Source organism: Rhyacophila brunnea, unplaced genomic scaffold (assembly GCF_057557595.1).
Source record: "Rhyacophila brunnea isolate RB1 unplaced genomic scaffold, BYU_Rbru_1.0 scaffold_10, whole genome shotgun sequence".
Taxonomy (NCBI): Eukaryota; Metazoa; Arthropoda; class Insecta; order Trichoptera; family Rhyacophilidae; genus Rhyacophila; species Rhyacophila brunnea.
Window position 1 is genome coordinate 6,595,458 of NW_028232752.1, and position 21,120 is coordinate 6,616,577.

Consider the following 21,120-nt stretch of genomic DNA (forward strand, 5'->3'; position numbering starts at 1 on the left):
ATGTTTAAATTTCATTTTCCCAACAATGACCAAATCAGAGTTATCTAATTGCAGTATTTAAGTGACGATATGCATGGATAGAAATGTGGCCCAATTGAAAAATATTTTTGATGTTTAATTTGTATTTTGTGAAAAGAAAGATTCATCATCACTGCAATAGACTACTCACCAGAATTAAAAATTGCGAGCGTTTTCTTCTTCGTTGACGAGGATATGTCTGCTGCCATACTTTCGTCTGCAATGAAAGAAGAGGTCATATTCTTAGAAAGGTTACTTTGAATGTCACGAAGGAATAAATTTATGTCAGATACGTTTTAGTAAAAGTAAACCTAAAGAAAGTGTATCGGAACCTCACAACCAAAATTCAAAAATGCCAGTAGGATAAAGATATTTTATAGAAATAGGTACCAAAGAATGGCACCCCTACTACATTTAGGCCCGTTTCAGGCGCGACACCGGTGTCGCACTCGTATATAATAATGAGGCCTTTGTATTATGTTGATGAACGCCCTACAGATAATGAGTCAACGCGTGTCCGGTACACTTTTCCGTCTGCCGATACACTTGTTTTTATTACCGGAGCCAGTTTTATGTTCTTTTTATAACGCGGAATTATGCGTTGACTCATTAGCTCTGGGGCGTTCATAAACATAATACAAAGGCCAACTTTATTCGAATACAACGACCTACTATATTATATACGAGCGCGACACCGGTGTCCCGTCTGAAACGGGGGTTAAACTGCCGACCGCAAGTGAAATTTAAATAAAATAAAACCAAATGGAATATCTCTGGATAATTTATTTTCTTGTTAAAAAAAAGGTGTTGACTTTCATTCTGAACAGAATTTCTTATACTTACCTATTTGTCGGTATTTTTAGGTATCTAAAAAAATTTAAAAAATCGGGAAGAACTAATTTCTAAATAATATTGTTCATTTCTCGAGAATTTAAATAACCAATATTGAATTTCTTGATTTCGAGACTTCTCAAGTCTCGAGAAATGAAAAAGTTGAGAAATCACAAGCTTTTACTGTACACAACAGTCTTTATCTGGTACTACAATGAACCAAAACACCATCGTCTTAAAATAGCATACAGGTTATACGAGATCTGCAGAAAACTGTTTCATCCAGTTAGGGTTGCCAATCATAAATTATGTGGTTTAATGAAATAATTATACTTTCGTAAATTAGTAAGCCAAAATTAGCTGCGATTTTCTATGGAACAGATGACACAATCGATTCGCCAGATGATCTAAAAAGGGCTTCAAAACAGGTGAAACCAACTGCAACTAAAGTCAAAAGGCCAGATTATAACATGACCACTCAATCAGATACCTATTTGTGATGTGTATTTATCTCACTTAACTGGTTGACCCACCACGCCAGGCACCCAGGCTAGAGCCCTGTCAGCCCCCCCCCCCCCCTTTGTGGGAGCAATGGGGCAGCGAATTATCTAAGGGCGGCGAATGAAGGAACCTATATAAACATTATCAACTTTTTAAAGCAGTAGCGAGTTTTCATGAAGCAGACGATGCGGTCGTTTCATAAGAAAGTGTTGACACGTAATTAATACTGTGTCTAGTCTAGCTAGACAAAGGACTTTTAGCGGTTAAATACCTTTAAATATCTTTATTTAGCTACATATTTTTTTAGGATCGAAGGCATCCGTTGTTTGTTCTCCCAAGGTGCAGAACTAACCTGCCATTAGTGTTGCCAATTGGGAGAGCAATAACCATGTTTAATGAAATCGCTTCGAATATTGATATATTCCACTAACGTTAGGTGAATTTAGGTGGACGTTGTTTTGTAAGTTTTAAAGATAGGGTCTATTAATAATTCACTCTGTGCTTACATCTACCTTTACTTTTATTTATTTTATTTTATTTCTTATTTTATTACTTATTGTGTTATTAACTCACATTTCTTACTTTAAAAAAATGTTAACACTTATTTTATGTCATGTCGTGAACGCTTTGAATTTATAATTTGTTATGTTCATCATATTATGTAAAATAAAGAAATTTATAAATTTATTACTTTAGATAAAATATCTCAATTGGCAACCCTGGTGTTCCAACATTAATTGGTAAGTACTTCTGTTTCATGGAGAGAAATAATTCACCATTAAAATACTTCATCAATATTATCAAAATAAGATTGATATAAATTCTATTATTAAAACGAAATATACTACAATATTATATTAATAACTAGCGAGTGCCCTGCATGCGTTGCAATGCCACTCAAAGATAGAAATTGCTTGTGTTTTAAGTCTGTTTATTTAAGTGCTTTTGGATAGACAATATTTTTTGTTTTCCCGTCTGGTGCATGCACGAATTCCATCGCGTGAGTAGGCCACATACAGCTGTCCATGTGAGAAACATGGATTTTCCAAATTTGGTATAGGAACGCATACGAATAAAAGAAGATAGAATAGAAGAAGAAGAAGATTGTTGTACTAATTCAAAAACCTTCGCGGATGTGCGCAAACAACAACTGACAAAAATTTCATCGCAATCAGATAAATGGTATAGGAAGGCATAAGTATAGAAGAAGAAGAAAAAGGTGGTTGTACTAATTCAAAAACCTTTGCAGGTGTGCGCACGACCACTCACCAAAGTTTTATCGCAATCGGATGAATGGTATAGGAATGCATACGAAAAGAAGAATGAGAAGATGGTTGTACTAATTCAGAAACCTTCGCAGGCGTGCGCACGACGACTGACAAAAATGTCATCGCAATCGGATGAATGGTATTGGAACGCATACGAATAGATGAAGATGGTTGAACTAATTCAGAAACCTTCGCGCATGGCCCCCACAAGAGGGGGGTGCTGACAGGGCTCTAGCCTAGGGGCCCGGTGTAGCGATTCGACCAGCCAAGTGAAATAATCACACATCACAAAGTTGCACTAATAGTAAAAAAAATTCGCCTGCGGTTCTATTTCACTTTTAGGATACTTACTAACATTAAAATATATTTATTGTTTTTTCATAAATCAAGTGGGTGTATTAAAATATACAAAAAATCGCTATAAAATAACCTAAATTTTACCTCGAACACTATTTGGAATACACAACTGAAGATCGACACACTGCTTTTAACCTTAGCGATAGGTAGGGGGCCCGCCGAAGATTCGAGCCTGAGGGCCCGCTTCAAGATGTGGGGGCCATGCCTTCGCGGGTGTGCGCACAACAACTGACAAAAATCTCATCGCAATCGGATGAATGGTATAGAAACCATACGAATAAAATAAGATAGAATGAAGAAGAAGAAGATGGTTTTTTCTAATTCAGATACCTTTGCGGGTGTGCGCACAACAACTGACAAAAATTTCATCGCAATCGGATGAATGGTATAGGAACGCATACGGGACAGACAAACAAACATTGTTTTTATATATATATATAGATAACAATGAACTGTCAAATAATCTATGAAAGATGTTTATCGGTGATAAATGAAGAAGAAAGTTTAACCGACAGGAATCTTTAAATGAAACTACATATTCGTTAAACTGTATTTTTAAATTCTTTCTCAGAAAGATGGCGGAAGGGTTCATTAAAAATATGTCTGCAAGCCTTTCTTATAGTATTGCCATGTAACTTGTTTACAATGAAAAACCGTAACCTGGGATATAAAATCCTTGAGTTTCGTATTAATTTAATTAACCGGTTTTCGGTTACGATACCGCGAAACCAGCGGTGTACCTACATATGTCTGGTTTTTATCATAATTAAAATAAACAGACACGAGTATTGTGCAAATTTAATACCATATTAATTATGTAAATTAAAAGAATTTCTAAAAACTCTCACTTTACAATAACAGGGATGCCTCCACCAAAGGCAGGCAGATTTACTCGTATTATATATTATTTATATATAAAGAAAAATAGTTGGCTATCAAAATTCACTTTAAACCATATGAAAATCGTTGAAAAGGTTGACTGTTTGGTGTCATGGCCCCCACATCGTGAAGCGGGCCCCTGGGCTAGAATCTTTGGCGGGCCCACCTACCTATTGCAACTGGTTAATTAAAGACAGTGTGACGATCTACATTTGCGTATTCCAAATGGTGTGAAGGTGAAATTGATAAATTGAAAGTGACAATATGAAATTAAGGGTATTAAGTGTATTTTTAGCGATTTTTCGCATTTTTTAATTGATCACTTGAATAATTATGGAGTTGTCGAATATCGAACAACAATAATCAAAAATTGCATTGCACAATCACATATTTTGAAATGTTAATACGCTTGAAGTGAAATAGCGCCGCAGGGGACATTTTTTATATTTTTACTGCACTTTTGTGATTGATGTGTTTATCTAACTTGGCTGGTCGATCCGTCAAGCCGGGCCCCACTTAAGTTAGGGCCCCCAGGCTAGAGCCCTGTCAGTCCCCCCTTGTGGGGGCCATGGTTGGTGTCATAACTCACATGTTTCAATAAATAGTGTGAGTTTTCTCATCGAGGCCTTTCTAGCTATATTTCTCATAGTGTGCTACTGGGTGTCTGCAGCCTTATGAGTATTATATATTATTAAAAAAAATAATGTAAATTGACTCACTCACTCATTAATATTCAAGGGAGTTCAATACTTTTCTTCTAATTACAAAAAACAGTACTCTGGTGTTTTTTGCGATTATCTCAAAACTCGATTTTTGGGAAATGTGAGTTATAAATCTAAGCAGCTTAAATATTATTATACCCGACCAAACATTGTAGTTTAACTTGCGTGCGGAACAGGGAACTCATAAATAATGGGAACTGAAATACATAACGGGTAAGGCGAAGCAGGTAACCGACTCGAGTAAGGAAGAATCCGGGTTAAACTTACACACGTGTTAAGAATACGTTTAACGTCGAATACTAAAAACTGCTCTCGGTTTATGCATTTACGCTCATTTAATGTTGATGTATTACACACACTATTGCACGTGCATAATGCGTGCTTCATTTTCGTAGGACACTCACACATTCAAAACCCTGCATGCGGTGTATTGAATATAGCCTATCGGTATTCTATGTATTATCTGTTCTGTGGTGCGGAAGCTAATAATTATAACAACTCGTGAAGCTGTATGACGCCCCTAGATGGCCACGCCACTGACGTTGCCATCTCAGATGGGACGCTTTATTTAGTTTTTTATCGAGGTACGTACACACAATAATAATATATATTATGCGATTGAGTATTCTTTAACATTGACCTGGGATGTATTTATGAAGGTTTTGCAAAGCACAACACTATACTTCCTTGCACAATAATACAAATGCTATTAAATACATAACAACACGATCAGATTAAACAAAAAATATAAAGCCTTCTCTTTCTGTGTTATCTCAGCAATCAAGATTTTTCCAATGAATTAGACCAGTGGTCTCCAAACTCAATAAAATCTGAGCTACTTTCAGAAATTGAAATTGTCTAGCGAGCTACTTATACATATTCCTCCTTTATATTTTTATCATCGTCCTTTATCGTACCATATAATATAATATTATTATATTACGTACTTAAAATAAATTAGGACATCGAACTTCCAATAAAATATAAAATGCGTAGATACCTTAATTATTTATAAACTAAATAATAATTGAAAGATATCTTGAAATAAGTGTGATTAAAAGTAAATAAATAATAATTACAAGATAAAACGAACTTTTTATATGCTTACCACGTTTTTAAATTTTCTGTTGAATCATATAAACTTGACAATTATATGTATTAATAATTTGGGACAAATAAGGCAATTAATTGTCAACAAATCATTTTTTTGCTATTTTGCAACAAACAAACAAATATAGAATACTGAAATGTCATTTTGATTTCCACAGTAATGCACGTATTAATTTAGTTGCTAGGACCACCCCTTTAGCAAACAATAATAGTGGATTGGATTACGGATTTATTCCGAAATAACTTTTCATACAAAACAGAATTAACTGAAAATGAATTCAATTCTACTTAAAGATGGCTAAAAGTATTAAAAGAATGCATTGGCATCGTGTTCTGATATATTCTAAAAGTTTCAAATGTCTAGCTAGTCGGGAAGTTAGTTAAAAATCGATTGCAAGATTTTTACCGGACAAAGAACCACCGGACAAATCAGAATACGGCTAAGAAATACATACTCAAGTCGTTTTCTGAAGAATATCAGGCCAACATAGACGACGACAGCTATGGCCAGAACAATGCCAGCCGCGAGAGCCGCCCATCGTCCGGGTTGGTCTTTCGTCTTCGCTGCTTCAGCTGTCATTTGATCACTCTTCACTTCGTCCTTCTCCACGACAGCTCCCGGCTCCTGAATCATCTCACTCTCCAGCTTAGGGTTCCAAAGTACACCTTGGATCGTGTGTATGCCTAACTCCGGCCCCAACCCAGGAGGCGGCTGAACTTTAGAAGTACCATTCTTGTTGGCCTCCGCATTCCGCTGGGGCGCATGGAGGACTTCGTAGATCTCCTGCGTGCTGGCCGTGGAAGCGCCCTTTCCATCTGATATGAGGAGTGATGAGCTGTTGTTGTAGTATATTTTGTACTTGGTGTCGTCTTCCGGGAAGACATGAGGAGGTGGCTCGACTCTTATGGTTGGTTTGACTGTGGTTCCGATCGTCGCCGCGGAAATCAAAGCTGCAACAGAAATTATTAAAAATTAGTTTTACTATAAAACCATTTTAAGCTCATTCTACGTTTTACTATGTCCTTTTGTTTGTCTCCGGAGGTTTATTTGTTTTTCGACCCATATGCGTTAAGGCTTGTTCGGACTGTTGATTTAGTCGAGTAGCGAGTGATCGAGTAGTTTAGTAAAATCGTCAGTCCAGTCGATCCATTTTATTCTATTATTTCGGCCGAGTAGCAACCCTCACCACCTCTCACTAAATACTAAACAAGCCACGAAACAAGTTTGAACAGGCGAGCTCATTAGTCGCCGACTGCCGTGGAAATGACACCGTCGGAGCGAAGATACTTATATTAAGATAACCGTCGCGAACGTGTGTTGATAGATCCGTAGATAAATGGCAATAGTACACAGAAAGCTTGTTTTTACTGAGGATAGGTAAATTATGTTATAAGTTATATTCATTTATTATTCCGTTTATTTTGTATACTTACTCAGTATGAAGGATATTATGTCATGTCAATAGGTAGTGTGGATAATTTGTTGATTACTATATTGATAAATAATGGCAATATTTCTCAGAAAACTTGTTATTATTGAGAATAGGTAAATAGATAGGTACACATTATCCTAATGTTCATAAGAATAATTATAAGTTATATTCATTTATCATTCCGTTTATTTTGTATAGTCACTAAGGACAATGGAGCATAAAGTACCTATTTATTACCTAAACAAACTACAAAAATACATAGATAAGCATACAAAAATTTATGAAACTACAAAAATATAATAGGTATCATATTATCAATAGGAATTTGGAGCATAAATCGATTCAAATACGTCAACGTCGTTTTGGTATCGTGTCATTTGAATTATTTTTGAAGTTACAAGTTTATCTGACAGACGGCAGCACTCTGGTGTCGTGCGAATGGTGTCCGTTTTGAACGTCACTCTCGTCGCTCTGTTCATTTTGACACGTCACTCACTAATGCACTGTGTTCGGACACTTTTCAGTTACTAATTCACTAAATCACTCGCTACTCGACTAAATCACTCGACCGGTCCGAACCGGCCATAAACTCTTAGTCTTAAACTAGAGCTTTAGATGCGTTAGACACTCGGCCATCGTTTGTAGAATATCGTTACCTTACTTTGAAAAGGTTCTAATTGAACTTGACCATGTTTTGAGCTACGAGCGTTTGACATTTGGAATGGTCATATTTTGAATATAAAAATACATGTAGATATAACTCCGGCATACTGCTAATTCCCATATTTGACAATATATGACTCTGAAATGATCGTATATGATAGAATATGGCTAATGGAACCTTTTCACACCAAAAAGTCATTTTAGGCCAAAATGTCAGTTAGAACCTTTTCAAAGTAAGATAACGATATGTTAAAGACTTATGATTATTTGTCGATTTATTTCGATTCTTGAGATTCTAGAATCATTAAAGGAATAATATCGACTGCTCTGCAAACCAGCTAACTCCATTTGGGCAAATTGTTCAGGAAGGAGAAAAAACATAACAATCCTATCGAGCGGAATTTAACAATTCAAAAAATTATTTTTTTTTACAAATTAGCTGCAGTATGAATTAATACACTATTTTAGCTTCCCTTTTATATTATATAAAGACAATTTATATAAAGAGCGGAGTTGTACCGTTTACGATATTGGAAATTTGGCACCTGCAGTTTGCTGTTTTGTTTGAAGAACGATAATGAATTTATCTAAGGTTTAGGAGTTTGAAATTTTGTATGAGCATAGAAAACATGCTTTTATAACAAAATGCCATCAAAATCTCATTTTTGGTCAAAATTTCAGTTAGCTGGTTTGCAGATTAAGGCTATATATACCTCAGCTGAGGCATGGTCTAAAAAGATCGTGACTAGGCGATGCGCGGAATGCGGGTCGCGGGTGCAAATGACGGAAGCCGAGCAAAGTATAATTTGTCATAAAAGTTCAACATGCGTCCTTTTTTTATGTTTATTATCGTATTCGTAATAATAATAGTATATTCATTGACATGTTTTCTTTTTTAAGTACATACGTAAAGTTTTTTAGTCATCTTTACACGATTTAAGAATAATTTCATCCGACGCCATGACAAAACGAATTGACGTGCAGACGCCTCGACTATCGCTCTCCGAATGACAACGCGGCTTTAATTTCGTTCTACATTCAGTTGAAAATTATTTACCGTTTCACTTATGTACGCTCTTAAGCAGGCGACATGATAATTCGAAGTTTTTGGAGAGGCCACCCTATAATTGGCCTATAACATAGACTGTCCGGAAACCTTTGACTTGTGTACTTCGTCGTAACCTGATTAGCTTCGCTAACACAATAATAAATACAATATTATCATATCAAAACATGATATAATAATATGTCGATATATTATTTTGATAAACCTTTCCAACGAATTTACATAATATAAACAATTCTTAAGAATAATTTTTATGACACCGATTTCCCCATAAAACGTAAGCCAAATTACTGCAATAAAATATTATTTATTAACACATACGTACATAAAGAATTAACTGGTATTTTTTAATTATTCAACATACATAGGAAATTCAGACACATCTCAGAAACATTCTTCTTAAATTTTGAGAAACGTTTAAGTCGTTTGACTATTTTACGAATTTAGGTAAGGTGAAAATGGCTGAATTGATATAGCACATTGGCCGAAATCTGATTGATCCAGGTTCGAGTCCTGCCCGGCACCATATTTTTTTCTAATATGTGCTTATATAAATATTTCTGGGGTGTTTCCAAATGATTTCAGTAAATAATGTTACATGAATTGTGAATCCTATTTTTTAAAAAATCCTCATTTGAAAAAATATTGGTACTAGTGGGGAAGGGTGGAGGTTGGCTGTTAAGATCCGATAGAAATAGTACACACTAAACTTCATCAACCATATTTATTTATTTTCATTGAACTAATACAATAATTTAGTTATAACTAATACAGTTAGTTTTAAAAATCGATTAAACCCTGTCTAAACCAAACCATAATAGTTTTCGTATGTTATCGGCGGTCCGCAAAAATAGAGCACACTTTTTCAGTCATACTTATTTGTTTACGCTGATATTTTTATACACTTATGAATAGTGATGTACAAACTAATACAAAAAAATACAAAACAAATACAAACGATGTTGGTTAGTTTTTAAAAGTCGTCCAGATAAATGAGATAAACGCACATCACAAATTTGCTCCAATAAGGGAAAAAAGTCGCCTGCGCTGCTATTTCGATTCAAGGATATTAATATTTTAAAATATATGGCTGTGCGATGGAATTTTTGATTGTTTTGTGTTGATACTCGACAAAATTAAGTAGACGTAATAAAAAAACCGATAAAATACACTGAATATCCTTAATTTTACCTCGAACCCTATTTGGAAAACGCCACTGTTGAGCGTCACAATGCAATTATTAACCCTGGCGATAGGTAGGGGTCCGCCAAAGGCCAGGGGCCCATGGTGTCGTCATTGGTCGTATGCAACACACGTAGGTACTTCATATATTTCAAGGTTATATTCAGTAAGTATACACAATTGAATTGAATGTGTTAAATTTTACCACGTTTTTCTTAGCTCGTATTCTTGTTTGTCCAGTACAAATCTTGCAATCAATTTTAACTAACTTCCCGACTAGCTAGACATTTGAAACTTTTAGAATATATCAGAACATGATGCCAATGCATTATTTCAATACTTTTAGCCATATTTAAGTAGAATTGAATTCATTTTCAGTTATTTCTGTTTTGTATGAAAAGTTATTTCGGAAGAAATCCGTAAAAAGTAAAACACTATTATTGGTTGCTAGGGTTCTGGTGCCTAGCAACTAAATTATTAATATATACGTGCGTTACTATGGAAATCAATATGAAATGTAAAAATGACATTTCAGTATTCTATATTTATTCAGTACGTATTTCTATCAAGTACATTTTTTTTGATTGTTTAAACTAGTCAAGTTAAGTTTATATTATGATTCAACAGAAAATTTAAAAACGTTGTAAGTATCTAAAAAGTTCTTTTTATCTTGTAATTATTCCACATTTTTCCAATGACGCAAACTCCATATACAAGCTGATGAAATAATTATTTCCTAAATATTCTTTTCAGGATATTACTTTGATTGTGAGTCCCTCAATAAATAACGCATCAAAATTCATTGGGCATGTCACTCGAATATAAGTTAGCCATCTTTAAGCAGAATTGAATTCATTTTCAGTTAATTCTGTTTTTTATGAAAAGTTATTTCGGAATAAATCCGTAATCCAATCCACTATTATTGGTTGCTAAGGGTGTGGTCCTAGCAACTAAATTATTAATATATACGTGCGTTACTATGGAAATCAAAATGACATTTCAATATTCTATATGTGTTTGTTTGTTTGTTGCAAAATAGCAAAAAAATGATTTGTTGACAATTGCCTTATTTGTCCTAAATTATTAATACACAGAATTGTCAAGTTAATATGATTCAACTGAAAATTTAAAAACGTGGTAATATAAAAAGTTCTTTTTATCTTATAATTATTTGATAATTACTATTAGGTAAGTATTATAAAATTGGCATGTCTCTCTATATAGTAGAATGCCGCTGTGGGCTAAAATATAGCATTACAAAATATACGCTTCGATACATCAGAAAATCATCATACATCACTTTATTGTGCATAACTGTCAAACTATCAATCTAAGAAACCATCGACAATTGATGAATATAATTATTGTCAATTGATTTCACTTTGGGCGTGTTTGTTCCTACTAATATGACAATAATAAATGATTGATGGATAAGTGATCTGATGATAGCCATAATTTTATTTATAATATTATCTAATAATATGTTAACAGGTAAGTAGATCATTTTATTTTGATGACATGCAACACGTGCGTGTCTAGTAGGTACATACATTTAAGGATTGCAATACCGAATGAAAATACCAAAACCGGTATTTCGGTATTACTACTAAATACCAGTATTCGTGAAATATATGGAACAATAACCAATTCTGATAGCTTGTCACCAAGGACGTTGAAGGACAATCGAAGCCACCCATGGGCCCTATGTTAGAACTTGCGAGTGCAAGCCGCCCGGTTGACATGACGTCATATGACATCATTGTGACGTACTACCGGAGTGATAATAGCATTCGAGAAAATAACGCTGGTCAGACAGTGGCGTTATTCATTGTCACCATACACATATAGGTGTTTCATCATAATAATATCTATGGTGAGCGCTGTGTGCTGGGCATGCCTCGAGCGTGTATTGGCTGACGTCACAATTACGTCATGTCGTCGGCTGACACACGAGTCGATAGTTAGGAAATCGCGGTGCAGACTTCACATAACCCGAGAAAAATACAGTCATATGAAACCTGTTAATTAATACATTTTGTTTCTACTTTCAATACCGAATATATCGGTATTGTCTGATTTTTAAAACCGGTATTTCGGTATCGAAAAATACTGGGATACCGGTTTTTAAATACCGGTATTGCAATCCATACATACATACATACTATATATAATATAACGACGTTATGGTGTTAGTGTGTAAACCAGGCGCGGAGTGTTGCAAAGGGAGGCGCAAAAAGTTTAAAAAAAATAATGTAGCCACAGGTTTGCAGTTTGCAAAATACAGTTTATAAAACGATGGCTAGTTATAAACAACATAAAAAACAGTCATATAAAAAGTTGTTTGCAAACCTGTCTGAAAATATGGAGTCGTGAAAAATTATATAAAAGGGTCAAATCATAATGTCGACATTTGAGGCAAATTTTTTTAGGAACGATAATTTTGTAGTTAAACTTGTCTATTTGGTTGAAATTTAAAAAGAATTGAGTGCATAAATCAATGCAAGGACCACTAATGCATTCACTGATTTAAACAGATAATGTGAAGGCATTCATAATAAATTGGTTCGCCATGTTTCCACTTTTAAATGATTTCTGCGTCAGATATTTTGAAGCAAACAAAAATCTATTTACTGACATCTTGGTTAGTTTGCTAATGCACTTTTCACATTATTTTATTAATAGTAAAAAACTATCCAGCACCATATGAAACTGTATCCTTAGTTTAATGAAAACGAATTAGTATGACTGACAAAGTTTAATGTGCACCATTTATGTCGAATCTTGACGGTCTATCTCCGGCCTGAACAAAAACGATGCATGAGTGCGAGTGAGAAAGTATTCGGCACCCTTACAATCTCTGCGACACGCGCTAGAGTAAGATAAAAGGTCTACATATCTGTCGGCTTGTTTCCAAAAGTATCGCCATCAAATCGGGGCGAAACGCGTCGATAACTTGCGAGCTCGAGTTGCTAAAATTGATATTTTTTGTGTTAAACATATAGTCAATGGTAAATATTTTTAGTTAATTAAGTAGAAAAGATGGTTCTGTGTGTTGTCTTAAAATGTGGTAGCCGTACTGATAAGCAAAAAGATGGTATTACGTTTCATAGGTAAGTTGATACATGTTCGTGATAATTTATTTGTATTTTATTATATATTTTAATATCAGTGACCTAGTGTTTCTTTAAAATAACTTAAATTGTGGATATCTTTACCTAATGGTTGCATTTTGACCGCTTAAAAATACTATATAACGTAAAAAAATAGAAAATTATATTTTAATTCTGAGCGTCTAGTGCGAGCACTTTGGGCGAGCACTAGCGAAATGGTCTATGGTCTCGAACATTTCTAGACGAATGTGTTCGCTCGCCCACAAACCAAACGCAAGGCACGCGGCTTCATTTAGCAATGCAACGGGTGGCGTCTAGATGTATCTATAGTCTATGATCTCCACCATTCGCTACTGCTTTACTTGCCACTGCATCGGCAATGTGCAAAATGCGTACGTCTGATAAATAATTTCAACATAAATAACATTCAGTTTATGTAATTGAATTGGATATTATGTTCTCAGTTGAATTATGCTGACATACATAACCTAACATATTATAAGATATAATACAATATTCTTCCTCCTTGCTACATAGCTAGGTATCTATTGAGGAAAAAATATTTTGTTTTTGTACACAATTCGTGAAAATGAATTATAAATGAATCACTTGAATCACTAAATCATTACAATATATATCAGCCGTCGGTGATTTTTTCATGTTTATCAATAGGTACGTAGAATTATTATGCACGGTGGCATTTAATTGAATAGGTATCTTGATACCGATATCTAAAATTTTGTTGACCTTAGTGATTGGGTGCATTAACTAAGGCATTTCTTTATAAAGTTGCATAATTATAAAATACATACAAGGTAAAATATATGACACTTATATAAGTAAAATAATTATGCATCCGTAAACGGCGTGAATTTAATATTAAATAAATCTAAAATTATCATTGATCATGACAGAAATAATTGCAATCTGCCTGTGAATTATACCGCCTGTACACGTGCATGGATTCACTTGCTTAAATTAAACTATTGCCATAATAACTGTTTACACGTAAAAGTGCTGAATGTCTCGCCAATCTCATTATTCAGGGGACGTTCTACAGAATTGGCCTTGAAAATTGAAAATATGATTTCATGTGGTCCATAATATCTGGTCTACTAGTTAATATAAACAGGCCGTGTCAAAGTTGTTTGTGTCAATAAATTTGCTATATGACTCGATCCGACTCATATTTCATCAGGGCTGTCGAAATTTAATATTTATAATTTCAAATTTTTATTTATAATATATATTATTTAAGTTTTGTGCATCTAAAGCCGGGTCCACACTGGCAACAAGTTAAGTTGCTGGCAACCTCGTTAGATTTTACGATAATTATGATGATTATCGTAAAATTTCTTAAGCAATTATGGTAAGTATCGTAAAATTTAATGAGGTTGCCAGCAACTTGTTGCCAGTGTGGAAATGGCTTAATATCCACTGTGATTCACGTAGTGGCATGGACCTGGGGTTAACTAATTCAGGAAGTCAACACCCATGATAGATTTTTTTCCAGTTTTGGTTGCATTATATTCCAAAACTCTTCTGTAAAAATCGTTTCCGATATTATAAATGGAAATTTCTCGGTGTGCATAGTAAACAAACCTACGAATAAAAAAAGACAAGAAGGAACATACTTATTCATCGCAGTAAAATCTGGCAATCAAATTCGCCATTTTGAAAAGCGACGATTTTGCGTAAACAAATATCACGTGGTCTGTACGTGTGCGGCAAACTTCGAATGTGTTTGTAATTTTGTGTATTTTATGTTTGTGTATCACGCATTGTCGGCCATATTTGCCGGCCTTTCTGATTGCCGTGATTTGTACACATCTTCCTTCCTGTCTTTTTTTATTCGTAGAAACAAACAGTATTTTTTATTAGTTATATGAAGTTGGCTTTGAATCTGTAATAAAATATTACACAATTAAAAGATTTTGAAATAGAAAAAAACACATTTCCAAGCTTTCAGCCGTGCTCACTCATGAATTTCATTCGTCATTTAGATAAGTATATACACATTTTGATGTTATCTTGCAAAGTGCGAATGTAATGTTTTCAAATAGGTAATTGATATGTATTAATTATATCATCGTATTATTTTCTCGAAATCATAAACATACTATAATATTGAGTATCAACCTATGTTCAATTTGAATTGGGTTATCATAATAATATACCCGTATATATATCAATAGTATGTTTGCCACAAAATCCACCCAAGTTATCAGTACGTACTTGCACAGGTTTGATTAAAAACTGTGATGAAATTAACATTTTAAAAATATGAATTCATAATATTATTTTGACAGCCCTGTTTTCTGATCGGCATACATCTTGCAGGTGTTTATAAAATAATAATAATGTTCAGCGGCAGACAATATCAATAATAATAATAATGTTTCTTGAAATAAAATCTGCGATGATTAGTGATTTTTGCGAAAAGATCGATTTAAATTAATGTACTTACGACGCTGAGGTCCTTTTTATACTAAATTATATTTTAATGTCGAGCTCTTCAGCCCCCCCTTCAAGAGTTAAACGAGATGCGATGTTGTCATTTTATATTACCATTTGACAGGTCGGGAAATTGGTTAACCTCAAAATGAGTCTGCGGGGTGTAGTTCGTTTTTTTTTACCGCCTGGTTCGGCACCATCTTTCTACTGCGCAGGCGCAGATATAGAACAAATCCCAACTGTCGCGTGACAATCCAGAAGCATCCGAACTTTTTTGATTCATGCATACAATCTTGCAATTTGCATGATAATACATGTTTCCACGTGCATTTTCTTGTTATGGCCACGATAATACGTACCCTCAGCAGTAAATCCATGCACGTGTAAACGTGGTATTAGGCTTGTTATTTAATATTTCTTTAGCATTTCAAGCCAGTAATTGTGGGCCTTGAAAATTTTAACGTTCTTAAGTAGTTTAGTTGTTGTCGTTTTAGTAGATATTTGTTTTGCATTTAAGCGATTTTCGAACACAAATGTCCATTTAACAATTTTGCAGTAGGTACGTATTGTCGCGACCATAACAATAAAATGCAAATTTAAACACGTATAATCGTTAAAGTTGCATGACTGCATACATGGATCAAAAATGTCTAACGGCTTCTGAATTTGCATGCAATAGTAATGTAGAACGATGGTGGTGAAACCACGTGCCCAAAACCACCGCTGTTTGAGAGTAGATTTCATCAGGGCTCCCAAGTCGGAGCTTGAAAAATAAATTGAAAAATTCATGAATTTCGATTACATATATAAATTTGCAACAAAAAATGAGGCACTCGACTAAGTGTTTACGTCAAGGGTAGTCAACCTTTCTATACCTACCGCCCACTTTTGGATCTCTGTTAGTATTAAAAATTTCTAACTGCCCACCGGTTCCACAATAATGGTGATTTATAAAGTAGAGAAGTAACTTTACATTATAAAATTCATAAAGCAGAGTTGCACAATTAATTACTTCTATTAATATTACTGGTCATAATATGATTAACAGCACTAAAGCCTGATACCACAAGGTGGGGAAAGGTATCAACAAACTGAATATCATTTTCTACATATTTGGATGTAAGACAGGCATTTTTTTATTTTGCCATAGGTTTTTATATCCACCACTATCGAATTTATGTTTACTTTCTTCATCATATCAAATTTCTAACAATTTTTCTTGGCAAGTTGTTTCAGCCTCTTCAATATTTGCGGTAAAAGGATTTTTCATCCAGACATACACCTTTATGAAAACATAATGAAAATGTTTTTAAGGCATAAAGCCCACCAAAGCGGTGCTCGGTGCGCTCACTACTGAGTAGGCCCCCTCCAACCCGCGCATTACCCTTCACCTATGTAATAAGGGGCACAAGAAGCACAAAATAATTATTATTATCAGCGTCTCTCATAACAAGGCAATAAAAATATTATATTATTTCTCGGGGCTTGTAATTAATATTCACGATGACATCGATGACATCGATGGCGAAATATTGGACACGCAGCAAACTAAACAATGAGTTCACTGTTATTAAATAATGCCGAGGCGCCCGTTCGACGTACGACGCGTCCAGAAGCGGATAAAATAAACAGCGCGCGCGTCTTTTGCTTGCCGTGTCAATGAATGGGCTACGTTGTATTTTCGTTAATTCGTCTCACTGAGAAACCAAACCACGGGTGACTCATGGGGCGGGCGGGCAGAATGCGTCGTCAAATACAGTGTGCGCTGGCGTATTTGATTACGTTGTATTTTCGATGATTCACATTGAATATGCGCGAGCGCCCCGCAAGCCCGCTTTGGTGGGCTTTATGCCTAAAACCCCTACCGTCCACCATGAAAGCTGGAACGCCCACTAGTGGGCGGTAGGAACCTGGTTGACTACCCCTGGTTTACGTGCATGAATATAAATTATCATACGTCGACTTTGTTGATGTAGTAATACATTTAAAATGTGTGAATTTGTGTGTGGCTAATACAATCTACTAATTGTTACATAATACACAGGCGCATAAGGCACATTCTCCGACTCACTTGAATATTTTAATGATTTTTAGCCTATGGCGCAACAATGATATTTTAATTGACATTCAATATGTAATGCAACACCTTAAGTAGTGACGTGGCTAGACAAAATGCCGCCCCTAGGCAGTGCCAAAATGCCGCCACATTTTTTTTATACTTACTGTACTTTTTATCATCCTTTCATGACTCCAATATCTAAGAAATGTGTTGTATGGATACATTACCAAAAATACCACTAATTAATCTAATTTAAATGCCACTTCTGCGTTAATAGAAAATATTGCGAATTTACGATTTCAGCTAGGTACGTTTAAAAACACGCATGACAACTTCCAAAATGAGTAACTATCAAACATATTTGGATAAATTTTAAATTAATGTAAATATGTACCTACCTACAATTCAAATATTATTTGTAAATCTACACGTGTCATTGCTGTTAACTAAGGACAACGGAATTAAACAAGACATCGCGAACCCGACAAAAAAAAATAAAGTCCTGTTAAAACTTTTATAGTAATAATTAATACATTTTGTTTCCAACCAGCGAGTTTTTAATGGAAATATATTTCCGTTATTACTAAGTTCATGTAGCTATTTCTATTATACATATCTAAAGATTCTCCTCGGTTTGCCGCCCTTCGGGTAAGAGCCACCTTCAAGCGACGCTCAATCTGCCTACCCCCACGGGACGTGACTGTCTTTAAGTATCCTGGCGTTAATCTAGTTTGTAGGGCAGCCGTCTTTAAAGTCATGCGTAGCTATTCCTTGTAAAAAGCCTGTCAATAGAACCTCCACTCAGTGGAGCTGTAGCAATCATCACACAGCTTTAAATGAGTGACAAACTTTAATAATGTGTATGTTTTGTTGTCAAAACAAAACAATATTCGTCAGCATTTCCTTAATCATAACTAGATCAGTAGAGTCTGTTTTGATTTGTTAAGGCTATACCTCAGTTGAGGCATGGTCTAAAAAGATCGTGGCTAAGCGATGCGCGGATTGCGGGTCGCGGGTGCAAATAACGCATGCCGAACGAAATATAAGTTGTCATATAAATCCAACATGCGCCCATTTAATTTTCTGTTTATTAAGTACTACGGTGCATGGTTGCAGCATCAGTCCCGTGCGGCTCCGTCTTGGGACGGAATGAGCACTTAAAATCACTTCATTCAGACACGTTTAAAGCGTCATAGAAAGCGGCCGTGCATATCCACGGCTGTGCATATATGACGGGTGGTGGTGGGCACTTTAACTTATGTTCTATTAGTAACGATAATAATATATTCATTGACATGTTTTCTTTTAAAAGTAAATGGGTAACGTTTTTAGTCATCTTTACACGATTTAAGAATTAATACCCCCGTCACCATCACGAAACAAATTGACGTATTGACACCTCGACGTTCGGTCTCCGAGTGCCGGCGAGTCCAAAATTTCCTCGCGCCTGTAGTTGAAAATTATTTGCCGTTTCACTGAAGTGTGGCCTTAATTGCGACAATATTTATTGTAATATAAATGTACTGCATTTGTATAAATTGGAAGGACAATGCATGAATCCTCACTCACTCATCGAGTCCGTCAATAGACGCACTACTATTGTCACAAGTCCTTCAACTTGAATCAAGTCTCTCAGTTCATTAATATCATCAACACAAACAGATCTCGATTATATTTCCTACCAGTGTTTTTGCATCAAGACATTAAACATCCCCACCGCCCCCCGGGGGGCAATTTGTATATTTTGGGGGGCAAAAAGCTCATCTTGAATTTAAAACGAAGCACAGCACTAATTTTCTTCCGAGTCGTACACGTAACGTAATATAAATATTTACTTACGAAAGTTAAATTGAAAAGTATTGCCTATGTGCATTTTTTTTTCAGATTTAGTTAGGTAACTATAAAATTTTGATAGGGGGGCATGGAGATTTTGAGAAGCGTTAAAGTGGGGCTTGGCAGAAAGAGGTTGGGAAACACTGGATTCTACATCAAAAGGAAAGGAAACACTAGATTCTACATCCATCTACACCGCTGCCTCTGTCAACTCGCCTGCCCCCACCTTCATAACCGCCAAAGAGCGAATATGGTTATTTATTTTTTTATTTTCTAAGTACAATCATTCGGCACTGGTTAGTCGTTTCTTTTGTTATTAATTATAATCCAATACAGTTTCGCCTGGATACAATATTAATAGAATTTTCTTAATTTCACTAGTCGATAATACATTTTATCTATGTAAGTATAAAATATCAACAAATAAGTTCTTAACTAATCTCACATTAATCAAGATCCACATTGTATTACAGGTGGTCAATAGACTCCGTGTAACGTATAGATTCCGATAGTGTTTACAACCGTTTAATCATTAAAAAATATTTATTTAGATAAATTTAACACAAAACCTCTTTTGTAAGAACTGATTTTAAATTTAACATACATAACTTGAAAACACCTCAGATATTAAATTTATACTTACAAGAAAAAATCTCTAGTGAAAAAAATACGACACCTAACAGGATTTGAGCCTATACAATGACGGGTATCTTGTCAATGAGCTTTAACCTATTAAGCGACGGGCACCCTACTTAATTAGGTACGATAATTTTAACTGGAGTTCTTACATGAAATGCTTATCAAATTGCGCCAAGGAGTTAAGCCTATACTTCAGTTGAGGCATGGTCTAAAAAGATCGTGGCGAGAGGATGCGCGGATTGCGGGTCGCGTGTACAAATGACGCATGCCGAACGAAATATAATTTGTCATATAAATCCAACATGCGTCCATTTAATATTCTGTTTATTGTGCTATTAGTCAGTTGCGACTGAACTGTCGAGCCGTGCGGACGTGTTTTTGCATCGCTATTATTTCGCTTTCGTTATCTTCAATTTTGACCCTGCTATTCACAAGTTTTTGATCCCGTTTCTATACTAATACCTTCGCCTGCCCTTGGAATACGATTTGTGAAACTTTTGTGTGTTTTCCCCTTGGACTTTCCCGGGAATTGTGACTTTTAATTCGTTTAATAATAGTTACGTAATTATTGTAACAATAATATTTATTGTGCGATAAATTGTGGTTCAGTGAGTGACGTGTGACGAGTGTTACCTAGCGCCATGGTCAACCACAAAGGGGACCCCATGCAAGTGGAAGGAATGTCCACTAGGAAGCGGAAGTCGGACGTGGCTGAGGGTATTGGTGACCCAAAGCAGGCCCCCAAGGTCAAGGATAAAAGGCCTGAGAAAGAAAAAGAAAAAGACAAGCAGAGCACTTCCACCACTTCAAAGGGCAAGGGCGTTAAGTCAAGGGCTGGTTCAACCTCAGCATCTTGCGAGGAGATCAGTCCCGTGGCTTTGAGTATTCTCTCTGAGTCTCAGGAGAGTGCGTCCAGGGCGACGATTGCCATCAAAAGGGCGCTTGCCACCCTCGAGAAGGACAGTCGTATTGCCAGAGCAACCGTGAACGCAGTT

At 35.4% G+C, this 21,120-nt stretch overlaps 1 protein-coding gene across 2 annotated transcripts in view; it reads right to left on the reverse strand.

The window, feature by feature from the left end:
• LOC147078847 (uncharacterized) overlaps window positions 1-21,120 on the reverse strand; it is a 46,234-nt gene that overhangs the window by 2,757 nt on the left and 22,357 nt on the right. For both annotated transcript variants that reach the window (XR_015071143.1, XM_085950179.1), the window contains exons 3-4: window positions 6,142-6,637; window positions 170-235 (exon numbers count right to left, since the gene is read on the reverse strand). Coding sequence is in view for 1 of the 2 variants with exons in the window: in XM_085950179.1 (XP_085806305.1) it covers window positions 175-235; window positions 6,142-6,637 (557 nt within the window). In the remaining variant the exon portion in view is untranslated. The remainder of the gene's footprint in view (window positions 1-169; window positions 236-6,141; window positions 6,638-21,120) is intronic.